General features: G+C 38.9%; 1 protein-coding gene across 1 annotated transcript; it reads left to right on the top strand.

The window, feature by feature from the left end:
- Positions 1-6,796: 6,796 nt before the first annotated feature.
- On the top strand, positions 6,797-9,990 carry nudt19 (nudix (nucleoside diphosphate linked moiety X)-type motif 19). Its single transcript, XM_036535472.1, has 3 exons — positions 6,797-7,672; positions 8,327-8,534; positions 8,887-9,990. Exons 1-3 carry the CDS (start codon positions 6,887-6,889, stop codon positions 9,114-9,116), a joined length of 1,224 nt encoding a protein of 407 aa, XP_036391365.1. The 5' UTR covers positions 6,797-6,886; the 3' UTR covers positions 9,117-9,990.
- Positions 9,991-12,582: the final 2,592 nt, after the last annotated feature.

Genomic DNA, 12,582 nt, shown 5'->3' with positions numbered 1-12,582 from the left:
CAGTTCCTTTAACATTCTTCAGCTCTTATCCTCGTTTGATTCGAGAGTCTTTTCAATACTCTAGTTTAAGACCGAAACGTTTAAGACGAATATTTATTTCGCAGAATGTAGTTTATCCGTGATGAGGCTGATGCACCGTTGCCTACAGTTCGGCCTACACATCAAAATTATTCAAAATGGAAGAAATGGCTTTGCAGTGATCATGTGACTATAATACCAAAATGTCTTTACTGTAAATCCAGAAAACTCTAAATTCTATGAGCTAAATTAGCTAGCTACCTTGTTGATATCACCAGTTCCTAACACCGCGTAACTAACGATGCAAATAGTTTGGTTTAAATTCCGGCTTAAATTGGGACAACCAACCGTTATCGTGGGCAAGACTTCTTTTGATTGGTGAGCAGTGTCAGACATATGTTGTAATTAACCGGACAACACAGTTACTAATGTTGCCCGCCATGTGTGGTTGTGTGTTCCATTCTGCAGAATAAAGGCTTGTATGCTCCATTCACCTCATCTCCCGCGCTATTCTTCGGGGGGGGGGTATGGGGCTAAGAAGGAGAAGTCACATGTGCAACTAATTATACATCAAGAAAACTGTAACAAAAACGGTAACGGCAGCAAGTCTTGGCTTTCCAAGAACTAGCAGAGTAGTTCATACCTAAATGGCATTCAACAACTAGGTCTACCTCTTATAACGCTATCATTTAAATTAGGTAGCTAGCGAGATCTCTATATATTTCCCCCTCCGTTCTGCAAGCTGCGTGTATAGCTCCCTTCTCCAAGAGTAGGCTATATTAAAATATGCAAAATAGCTGCTTGGCTAACCATACAGGTGGCAATCGAGGCGAAGTTAGATTAGGGCTATTTCAAAGGAAATTCTGAATTTCAGTATTGAGTATGAACTTAAACTTAGTTACTCTCTGCGACGTTAAATATGAACCCCTGAGTAACGTTACTCATAAAGGCGCAGTGGACGGCTACCACTGTTCTATTTACAGCAAAAGCTTACAGTAGAACAGCATTTACAGCAAAAGCTTACAGTAGAACAATTTGCTTACGTGTAGTATGATGCGAACAGGTGGTTCGCATGTACATATCATACATTAAACATATTCTGAACTGTAGAAATGTGTCCACTATTAGGATAGTAAAACGAAGCCAAATTGTAATACATCATGTGCATCAGCAGTAGCTTACACTTTATCGTGAACGATACCAGGAGGATGTTTTTTTTTTTTTTTTAATTTCCATGTAAACCTCGCATGTTATATGTCACTGCTGGTATTCTGTCGACAAATGCATTGATTCCAGTCAGACAGGGTAACTTTTACAGTCTCCCCTGACTTTCTGAGCAATCACAGCAAAATGTGGCATTCTGTGCATTTATACAGACAGATTTAGGCCCAAATTCCATTGTAGCATTTCCATTTCCATTCCACAAATTCCAGCTTCCAGATGAAGTATTTACAGCTGAAGTGAATTTCTAGTACCAGTCCGTAGATGTATTCAAAGTTGATGTTGCCAACTTCTTGAAATTTTGCAACCATTTCAACAAACCACGGAGAGCAGAATAGTTAGAGTTACCATCCTGTGAAACTATTTTGCCGGAATCGTCAGGGGAAGCATATTTTATTTATTTATTTTACCAGGAAGTCCCATTCAGATCAAAAATCTCTTTAACAAGAGAGACCTGGTCAAGACAGCAGCCGTACAGACTCACAACACATTAAAAATACAACATATAGGCCTACAACAATACGATCTATACAACATAATATACAAAAATCCACAACAAACAGGTATTTAAACTCAGTGGCCTCTTAAGAAAAGCAACAACATGTCTCATTCATCACATTCTTTATGATCGACTTAAATTTATCAATGGATATAAATGTATCCAATTTTAAATCTTTCTGTAGATTATTCCATGTCCAAGGTGCATGGTAAGAAAATGCAGTTTTCCCCAGATCTGTCAAAACCCGGGGTACATTAAAAAGCAACCACCTGGAAGAGTGTAGTTGGTAACTACCCGAACTGGGACAGAGAAGGGTACAGAGGTAAGCTGGAAGTTTACCCAGTATTGCTTTATAGATAAAAATAAACCAGTGTTGTTGTCTGTGAGTGGTTAGTGATGTCCAGCCCACCAAATCATAAAGAATGCAATGGTGAGTGAGAGACTGTGCATTTGTAATAAAATGTATTGATGCATGGTATACTGAATCAAGGCTCTGTAAAATGGAGGAGGCTGCATGCATATACAATATATCACCATAATTGATCACAGGCAGAAAAGTAGCTTCCACAAGTTGTTTCTTAGCATTAAAAGTAAAACAGGATTTATTTCTAAAATAAAAGCCAATCTTCACTTTGAGCTTCCTAACTAGATAAGCAATATGTACATTAAATAAAAGCTTGTCATCTATCCATATACCTAAGAGGGCACCGTTTCAATGGATTTACCATTGGACGTGAAAATGCTAAAATCATCAAGCAACTGCAAGCGAGCTTTTGAGAGGACCATGAACTTTGTTTTCTGAATATTTAGAACCAATTTTAAACTAAGCAGAGCAGTCTGTAATGACTGTAATGCAGTCTGAAGCTCTTGTACCACCTGTGCTATGGAGGGAGCATGCGTATAAATGACAGTGTATGATCAGCATAGAGGTGTATTTTTGCTTGAATGTCCTTACCCAAGTCATTTATAAAAATAGAAAACAAAATAGGTCCCAGAATGGAACCCTGGGGGACACCTTTGGTTATCTCAAGAAAATCAGATTTGTAGCCCTCTGCAAAGACACACTGGGTTCGATCTACAAAATAATTTCAGGGACAGTTTTTACCCTCAGGCAATAAGGCTCCTGAACAACAGTTCAGTTAGAAGGAGGGCTGAGGTCTGATCTATGGTTTTATTCTTTTTTTTTGTACTTTTATTGGTATTTATTGTTATTTATTGATATTGGGCTGAGAGAACGCCAGGGCACATTTTATTTCATGTTATGTTATGCTTATGGTACTCTATACTTGTATGCACATGACAAATAAACTTGAACTTGAACTTGAACTTAATTTCTAAACCATTTAACAGCCTTGGGACCAAAACCAACATTCCTAAGTTTGTTCAGCAGCAATTCATGATACACTGAATCAAACGCCTTAGATAAATCCACAAATAAGGCAGCACAATGCTGTTTTCTGTCCAGGGCGCCAATGAAATCATTTGTCACCACCATAGCAGCAGTAATTGTACTGTAACCAGTTCTAAAACCAGATTGGAAATCACTTAAAATGTTATTATCAAGTAAAAACTGTTTTAACGGCAAGTTTACCTGGGATTCAAGGATCTTAGCCAATACTGAGAGTCTGGAGATTGGACGGTAGTTGTTTAACACTGAGGGGTCTCCACCTTTGAGCAAGGGGAGAACAAAGGCAGCTTTCCAACTTTTAGGTATGGAGTTGGACAGAAGACTCAAATTAAAAATATGAGTAATAGGCTCAGCAATAATATCTGCTGCAATCTTTAAGAGATAAGGATCTTGATTGTCTGGACCTGCAGACTTTTTGGGATTAATGTCTTTCAAAGCTTTACAGACTTGAGCAACAGAAATAGGTTTAAAATCAAATAAATCCAGATTTCCATCAGTTGCAGTAGTGGCATAACATGGGACAGATGTATTTACATTTAAGCTGTCAGGTATAGATCCAGCATGAATAAATTGTTTATTAAACTGACTAACCATGGCATCTTTGTCCTTTATTTCAACTGAGCCAACCACAATATGCTCAGGAACACTTGAGGCAACATGTGTACCTGACAAGGATTTAACTTGTTTCCAAAATTTTAAGGGGTTATTTAGGTTCTCTGCAACTGAACCTAAAACTCTGATTTGCATTTTCTTATCATTAAGGTGTACTTGTTCCTCAGGGTTCTAAACATAGTCCAATCAGCAGAGGAGTTTGAAAATGTAGCTTATTCCCATGATTTATTTCTTAAACGAATTAGCTCCGAAAGACTGTCCGAGAACCAGGGCTTATCCCTACCGCTGATCCTAAACTTCTTCATGGGAACATGTTTATTAGAAATAGACAAGAAGATTGAGTGAAAATATTCCCATGCCAGTTCAACATCCGGAATCTCTCTGTTAAGATCTGTTAAGATCACTGGAATGCAAATTGTGCAGGAAAGCCTGCTCTTCAAAACTTTTAAAATATCTCTTAAAAATGAAACAGGGTTTAACCTTGGGGATTTTTGTATTCCTGACACAAGCAATTGCACAATGGTCACTGACATCATTGCAAAATATGCCAATTGAAGTGTATTTATGAGATGTATTTGTTATAATTAAGTCAAGCGGGGTAGATTTATTTTGTGCTTTAGGATTTGGCCTTGTTGGTGCATTAATTAGTTGCACAAGGTTTATGGAATCACACAATTCTTTAAAACAATCTGAGGTCCCTAAAAGCCAGTCCCAATTCTGATCATCCATGAAGATGAATTCAGAATAATTTAATTCATGTAAATTATCTGAAATAGATCTGAGCATCCTTTGAGGCAGACAGAGGTCTATAACAGCCAACCACAGTGATATGAGAATCCTTTGATACACCCACTTTGATGACCAGGATCTCAAACTGTTTATCTTTAGTAATTGACAGAATTACAGAGCTAATAAGCTTGGATTTGACATATATGGCAACCCCACCTCCTTTACCTACCCGATCGGTTCTATAGATTTTGTAAGCATTGATAAAAATTAAATCATAAGTTACTGATTTCTTAAGCCAAGTTTCAGACAGAACCATTATTTCAGCATTTGTTGTGTTTGCCCAGATCTTGATCAAATCCATTTTGGTGACAAGACTTCCAACATTTAAATGTATAAAACCAAGGCCTGTTCTATGTTTGAAGTCTGAGGGAGTAGGTAAACATTGCATAGTGGTAGTAGGTCCAGGATTGGGCTGAACATTTCCAGACAGCATCAATAAAATCATAGCCATACATCGTACTTTTAGCTTGACAGGAAATGATTTATCAGAACTGCTGTTACCTACAAGCTGCGAGAAACAGTCCTGTGATGCAATAAAACAGTCATTTAATGTCATTAGATTCTGAAGATACAGGATCTCGTTTACTTGCACTTGAGAATAGTAAATCTTCAGTTGATGAAGTGGAATGATTGACTGATGATATGACTCAAAAATTCTTGTTGAGGAGGTTGAGAGTTGTCTGGAGCATAAAAGGGTGAATTCACTCTTCCTGTTGTACCCAATTAGCTAATTTAAACCAGGGTCGCACTGAATAAGTATCAGGAATATAAAAAAGTACATGATGCCTTAAAAAACTTAAATACCTTTTTTGCTGAAGACAGAAGAAGACAGGTAGTAGTATTGGGCCTCAAACTGAACAGTGGGAAAGGTCAGATCTGCAGACCAGAAAAACACAATCTTTCCACCTCACCCAGGGTCCACAGTTATCCACTGTCCGTGTGCACTGTCCGATCCACAGGGTGCTGCTCTGTCCCCCTTAGGTGCTATACTAGAGCAGGTAGACTCCAGACAGGCCTAGGCCTCAAAGCAGACCAAAGTTAGGCCTAGGCCTCAAAGCAGTCCAGAGTTACAGTTCTGTGGCAATCCAATATCATCTAATAAAGATGTATCATCCAGAGATCCCAAAACTGAAGAGAAGATGTTGTTCCTGGCAAGCACCACCCATCCAGGCCCAAATGACTTAAAATATCATGCAAAACTCAGACTTTACGTTCTAACACACAAACAGTTGACTGACTTGGCTACCATCTTAGAAGGGAAATGTGTCATTGTAGACAACAAAAAATTACAGCACAAATAATCACTACATGTGCATAATTTGTAAGGTAGGAAGATATGCACGATATTAAAAATAACCATAGTACTATCTAATATGTGGTTATATTTTAAGACAACAACAAGACTCTCTCATATTTTATCTCTCTTATCTCATATTTTATTATTAACAACTCTCTAACCATGAGTCACAGGTAGCTACAAACAAAGTGTTATTACAGCACAAACAATACAATAATAAAAATTAAAAAAAGTTTAATTGTAGTGGCGAGGAATATCTGATGAAACTATGAAAAAATAGACATAAAATTTGTATAAGAAAATATGTATAAGAAATATACATAAAGAATCTAAAACTAACCAAACTGAAAACTGTGTGGGCCATGATTGAACAAATTCAATTATGAAAATATCACAAAGGAAATTGTCATTTTACATAGTTTGTCTGATGCACCTTGTGGTCTTCTTATATTCATTATAAAGTGAAAAGATGCCAAGTAACTAAGTAGTAACTAATTTCAGCATGTCAAATGCTGAAATTGTCTTAGACCAAAAGAAATGCTAGCATGTATTATTTTAGATCAACGAAAAGTGTTGAGATTAACAATGTATGACCATATTTACAGTGCATTCTGAACGTCTTAATTTATATGGCCTCGGTCTTTGGCAAATAAAATATTTTCCCCAATCCCTGTATCAATTTCGCTAGCAGCCTTGCAACCCATTCCGCGATACTGCATTAATACTGCTGTCATTATTTTGTATGGGCCAACAATAGCGATATGTTTTAATACAGAGGCGACGATACACTACTGCTTCAAGACAGGACTGTATTTGGGAAATACGAGTATTTCACGGGGGTTTCGTCGTCCTTATACAGCCACGTCAGTAGATGGCGCACTTCATGCACAGACTGCCAGAGAGAGCACTTCCTGCAATGCCCTTGACATTTCCGTCTGATTGAACTGTCAGAAGAGAAACGATCAGGATAGGTTATGAAGGGAAGGAAACACATCGGCAACATAAAAATTGCATAATATGTATAGCTAAACAGAACATTAAAATGAATACAGCACTGAAGCACTGGAAGGAGGCGGCGACAGTGATTTTAACTGCTGGGACGAGGTGTAGACCTGCTGTTGACAGTTTGAAAAGAAGTAAAGTCCCTTCACCTTTAAGCTGCTCCAAGTCGGAACTACCACACAAGTCTGTTTTTGACTATGAGGTGTTGTTGCTGAAGCGAAGTGGTAAAAGCGGGTTTATGCCTAATGCTTATGTTTTTCCTGGTGGATTGGCGGACTGCTCGGATTTTTCCAGCGATTGGCTTGAGACTTTTCAGTCCTTCCGGCACTCGCCGAATTTTGGTTTAGGGGTTGTCAAACAGTCTCCAGAGACTAGACCGCCTATATTTGCGACGGACCGAGTAAAACTAGGTTCTCCCATACCAGGGGAAGTTGCCTTCAGGATCTGTGCCGTGAGGGAGACATTCGAAGAGTCAGGTGTACTACTGGTTGTACCTAAAAATGAAGAGCATAGTATTGTTAATAGTTTGAATCAAAGTGGAGACAGCAACATTCCACCTTCCCTTACGAGGATAACCGAATTGTGGGACACGCGTGAACTTGCTAAGTGGAGGTCCCTGGTAATTGAGAACCCTTTTAATTTTATTCGTATGTGTAAAGAACTTGACTGCATACCCAACATATGGGCAATGCACGAGTGGGGCAACTGGCTGACCCCCACAGGCGTCTATGGTAAAGAGAGGAGGTACGACACCGCCTTTTTCATTTGCTGCTTGCAGGAGACTCCACATACCGTTCAAGACGAAAAGGAAATTGTACATTTTAAGGTGATGAGCTTTCTAGTTTGCAATAAGGTGTTCAAATATGATGCAATTACTAAGTTGTTTGAAACCTGCTTTCGAAAATATTGAATGTTATCTATTATAGTCTAAATATACACAGTCGCTTTAAAACCATTCCGCAACTTTTATTTGATTAAACGAAACAAAAAACACAAAACAACTGTCTGTACGTTAGTAAAAAAAATAATTAAACCTTTGTGAACTATGTAGTTGAACTTGAAATGTCTCAAATACAGAACAAAGTTTATCATGTGCAGGTTGTTGTTAGTAATGGGAATACAGTATGTTCTGTGGGATGTTTAATGTCACTGCCATTCCCTCAGGTACACTGTGTTTGGGTGTTCTAAAACAAAAAAGTTTTTCAAATGCAGAAGATTTTGAAAAACTAAAGGTCAAGATAGAAGATAATGTCTCTGAATCCTGCGGGATATATTTTCTCAGCATGCTCCTGACATGTAGCATTATTGTACAATGCAGAAATGTTTTAGCCTCCCAATCAGTTCCAAATCTATAAGCACATATGTAGGCAAGTTTTCCCACTGCGTTCTGTAGTCATCTCAGGATCATGTCTTTTGAATCGTCCAATCAGAAAAGGGGAAAGTCCTTGTTCAAAGTCTTTACTTGCCTCTGTCCCCACAGTGGTCCACTCCCTCTGAGGTCCTGCAGCGCTACCAGGCCCGGGAACTCTGGATAGCACCACCGCAGTTCTACGATCTTGGCCGAATGTGTCAATTCCCGCAGCTGCAGGACCTGCACAATTTTGCCAGGATTAGAGCCCTGGAGGGATGTGAACAGTGGCTGCCAGTACGACTGGTCTCTGCTGACTGTTACATATCCCTTCTACCAGGTACTGCACAAAATCAGTCTTCTGACTCATTTTATGAGAAGATTTCTTCTAGTACAGCAGTGATCGATCTGGTGTCTGGCAAGTTTCTTATTGTGTATTGCTATAACAATGATGGAAAAGCTTTAATAATAAATATGTATTTTCAACCAAATATAATCCTAACTGAAAATGGTAAACACATACTTTCTAACCATGTGCCGCTGATGTCCTCACTACTCAGTATAAAACCAAGAACCTCTGAATGGGCAGCTGGTAGAACCTTGCAGTCAGCTGGTGGGTCAGGTGACATTGAGTTCTTTTTGAATGTCCACACGTGTGAAGGTACATGTATACGTATTTCTCTCATGTTCAGGTGATGGGCTGTATCCATCAAAAATGGACAGATCAGGGCGAAGCGATGTGAACTTGAGCACAGAGAAGAGTTTCAAGGAGCTGCAACAGGAGAGCTCAGTCCTGCACCGCATTGTGAACTTTGACCTTTACACCTCATCTGTCCACGTGAACATCACACCCAAGTACAAGCACCTGCTGCCCATTGGTGCAGCTCAGGACTGCTCCTCAAAGTGCAAGAGCCAGCTCTGAACCATTGTGGCGGACACCCATACCACCTCAGGACCTCATGGCAAAACTGTACTTGTCTGCACTGAATGTATTTTACTTCCTTCCCCTCACATGCAGTGAAATATGCATTTTATGAATGGTAGCTCTTCTGAATTAATACTTTTGTTCAAAATGTCTGTTTTGACAAGGTGAGCTTAGGTCAGGGATCTGGGTTAATATTCAGAGATGCCAGTTCGACGTCCCACGTGCAGCACTGTTCTTCATTTGATCAAGGTGCTTAACCTGACTTGCTTCAAAGATTCAGCCTTCTAAATGGATCATTTGCAATAATTTAAGCTATATACATTACCTTGGATACAACTGTGGTAGACTAATAATAATAATAATAATAATAGTAATAATAACAGGAACAACAGTATTAATAATAATACAATAATATGCGTGCAGTCAGTCATTACAGCAAACAGGTAGCATGAGGAGGACATTTGTGTATCCTATATTTATTTTTTTGTGTGGAATTGTGTTCTTTATGAGAGATTCTTGCTGCATACCAAATTGCACACCGGTAGAACAAAGGCCTACTGATTGATTTAATCTTGAATATTGACATACAGAGTTGTTGTTGATCAAATTTCAGGCCATTCCAGCCAAACATTCGACAGGTTGTTTTGTTTGCTACACATTATATTTATGATCACCAAAAGCACGAAATTCGAAGGCTTATGGCAGCCATATTTTTAAATATTACATTAAGTTTTAGAGACATGTTTCCACGTGTGGTACAGTACAGGCGTGTTAAATTCATTGTCATTTTTAGACAAAAATATCATATGCATAAATCCTTCAAATTGATTGGCTTATGGTGGTGACTTTGTCAATGTAGGAAACATAATAAAGTGAGAACCTGTGAATAACTTGAAATGTTCAAATGTGATATATAAAATATATTTTGTATTTGTAACTGTTAATACAAATACAATACATGACTCTTTGTAGAATGAGGAATGTTGGCAAATGTTTTAAAAAGTCCATACCATACAATGTGACTTATCAGGATGACTGAGCATGCATCCTGTCAGAGACTTATACTTCCTCAGTTCTGTTAAATATTTCTCTTATAATCAGAGACCCTGTTTCAATATCCTTATCTCTTTGTAAGGAGTCTGAATGTATTTATAGACAACAATTTCCAATCCTTTCGTCTGCACTTAATCTAGTCCTTTTTTTTTACTGATGAATTGGTCAGTTTTTTATCATATGACTGCATCATATGACATTGATTCTAAGTCTTGAGATAGTTAGCTGTACAACGTTGAGCAACTGTTAATGCTTTTCTCGATGTTCTGTACGTGAGTGAACTAATAATACACTTCACTCTGTACAAACAAGAGGTGAAAGCTCCTTCAGTACTTCCACCACATGCAGCTTTATTTATTTGGCAAGTCTGAACTTTTCTTTCATAGTATTGACTACACTGCCTCTGCTGGTGCTAAATTTGAACTACAACTCAACCTGCTGACCCAATTCAGAGTCCGCATATTAAATAACTGCATTACAGTAAAAGGAAAAACAATGGATGAATTAAAATCATAACCCTGAAGTGCCGTTCATTTAACCATTGAGACATTAACCTGCTAACCTGCTAAATAAAAAAAATAGTTTTATTTAAAAAATAAACCTTTTAGTAAACGTACAGTATGGTCTTTCAATAAAAATTAGTAAAGCATGTATTTTGTCCCTCTGCATATTGATGAAAAGGTTACCTATCATTGCCACAGATTTAGAATGTTCAGTATTGCTCCACAAAGCTAGAATCCAACATAATCACTTATGGGCCACTAGATAGCAGTGTTGCACCTTAAATATCATTACATAGCAAAAGGAAACTTGGTGAATTGGTTTTCATGAAAACAAGCTGTCCTTGTCCTTGTGTGTTGTCAGAAAAAAAAAAGAATTAGTTGTAGCTGATGTGGGCTGCCTTGTCTGCACATCAAGGCTAAAGAATTTTTTTTTTCCCACAGAAACGTTACTTCACTTGAACTACACCACAATTTATTCAGCCACCATATCGATTTCCTCTAATATTGATGATCTCAGCCTCCTTTATTTTCAATGGGAGGCAATTCCATTTTTGAAGTTGTTTTTTTGTGCAATGTTAGTATTGGAATTTTAGATTTGTACACATCAAATCTGGCCCCTTTCCTATAACAGTACTCTGCCTCTGGTGAAATGACATTAAAGAAAAACCATGCTCTACACTCAAAACACCTCATATCTGCTAGGGAAGGAATGCAGTGTGATGTATTATCTACTGAGAAACAAACACACTGTCAAGTTTGCAGTTCTTGTGCCAGGTGTGGGAGTGGGGGGGATTTGCTGTTGTGAGTAGTAGAAGTGGTGTGTAAACTAGAGTCTACATTAGTGTTTGACCTTGCCTGGTGGAGAACCTGAATTGTGTTTTGACCTGTGTTTGGACTGGACCTGCCTTTTGGATTCCCCCCTGATCCCACCCCCCACCGATTAAACACCCAATGTTTGCATTTTTGGAACCATATTTGCGGTGGTCTTGTGATATTCGCATGCATAGTGACACTTTGAGGCTTGGCATCTCAGTGTGTTACACCATTTGTATATGGTGCATATTTACTGAGGCAATTCAGGTTGAGTATTTTGCCCAGGCTGAAGGAATCAAACTGGGAGCTTTTGGGTTAAAAGCCCTGTTCCTAACCACTATACCACATTGCTGCCTACATTGTTTGACATGTTTCAATCAGTTGTTACAACGTTAATTAAATGTAGGTGATCATGTGCTCAACATTTCTCTAACCAAAGAGACCAAGAGACTCTTGACTGACACTAAGCAGTAACTCAGTATTTCTCCAATTACTAATGCTCTGTGATGTAAAGGATCAATACAGTACCAAAATTATCCACTCCTTTGCAATCAAATCAAGGATTCAGGACACATATACTGTGCCTCATTAACAAGGTCATGAACACTAAGGACTGCATAACTCTAAAAATGCCAGAGAAGGTTGTATTAATTATATTTTTAACAGCACAGAAACAAGGTCTCTGAGAATCTTAATAACACTGAGAAATGATCCTGGTGAGAGAAGTGGAAAAGTTACTGCACCTGTGAGATGAGACACGACAGGCGGTATGAAGCTTTTCTTATAGAGAGTCAGTTTGAGATGCCTCCAGAAGGAGGCAGGGATCCAGCTTGTGTTTCCGGGGCTGCCAGCCCTCATCAGCACCCGAGTCCCAGCAGGCCACCGCGGCTGATCCTGGAGATGTGCCCAGCACAGCAGGGCCAAAAGGGCCGGCCACTTACACACAGTTGCCATCAGACTCCAGACATACACCTCCTCAGTTAACCCCTGCCCTGTCTCAGATCTTGTCTCATCTCTTTGTCCCCCCCCCCCCCATCTGTTACCCCTTGTCACTCAACCTCTCTACCCTGTATCTACCCCCCCCCCCCCTTTCT

This window comes from Megalops cyprinoides, chromosome 8 (assembly GCF_013368585.1).
Source record: "Megalops cyprinoides isolate fMegCyp1 chromosome 8, fMegCyp1.pri, whole genome shotgun sequence".
In the NCBI taxonomy this organism is placed as follows: Eukaryota; Metazoa; Chordata; class Actinopteri; order Elopiformes; family Megalopidae; genus Megalops; species Megalops cyprinoides.
Note: the sequence above shows the minus strand (reverse complement) of the source record. Positions and strands in the feature narration are given on the sequence as shown.

Excerpts from the sequence above, each read along its gene's own strand:
- nudt19 (XM_036535472.1), top strand. The coding sequence starts at position 6,887 with ATGAATACAGCACTGAAGCACTGGAAGGAGGCGGCGACAGTGATTTTA. Across the intron at positions 7,673-8,326 it reads AGGAAATTGTACATTTTAAG|TGGTCCACTCCCTCTGAGGT; the intron begins GTGATGAGCTTT and ends CTGTCCCCACAG. Across the intron at positions 8,535-8,886 it reads TTACATATCCCTTCTACCAG|GTGATGGGCTGTATCCATCA; the intron begins GTACTGCACAAA and ends TCTCATGTTCAG.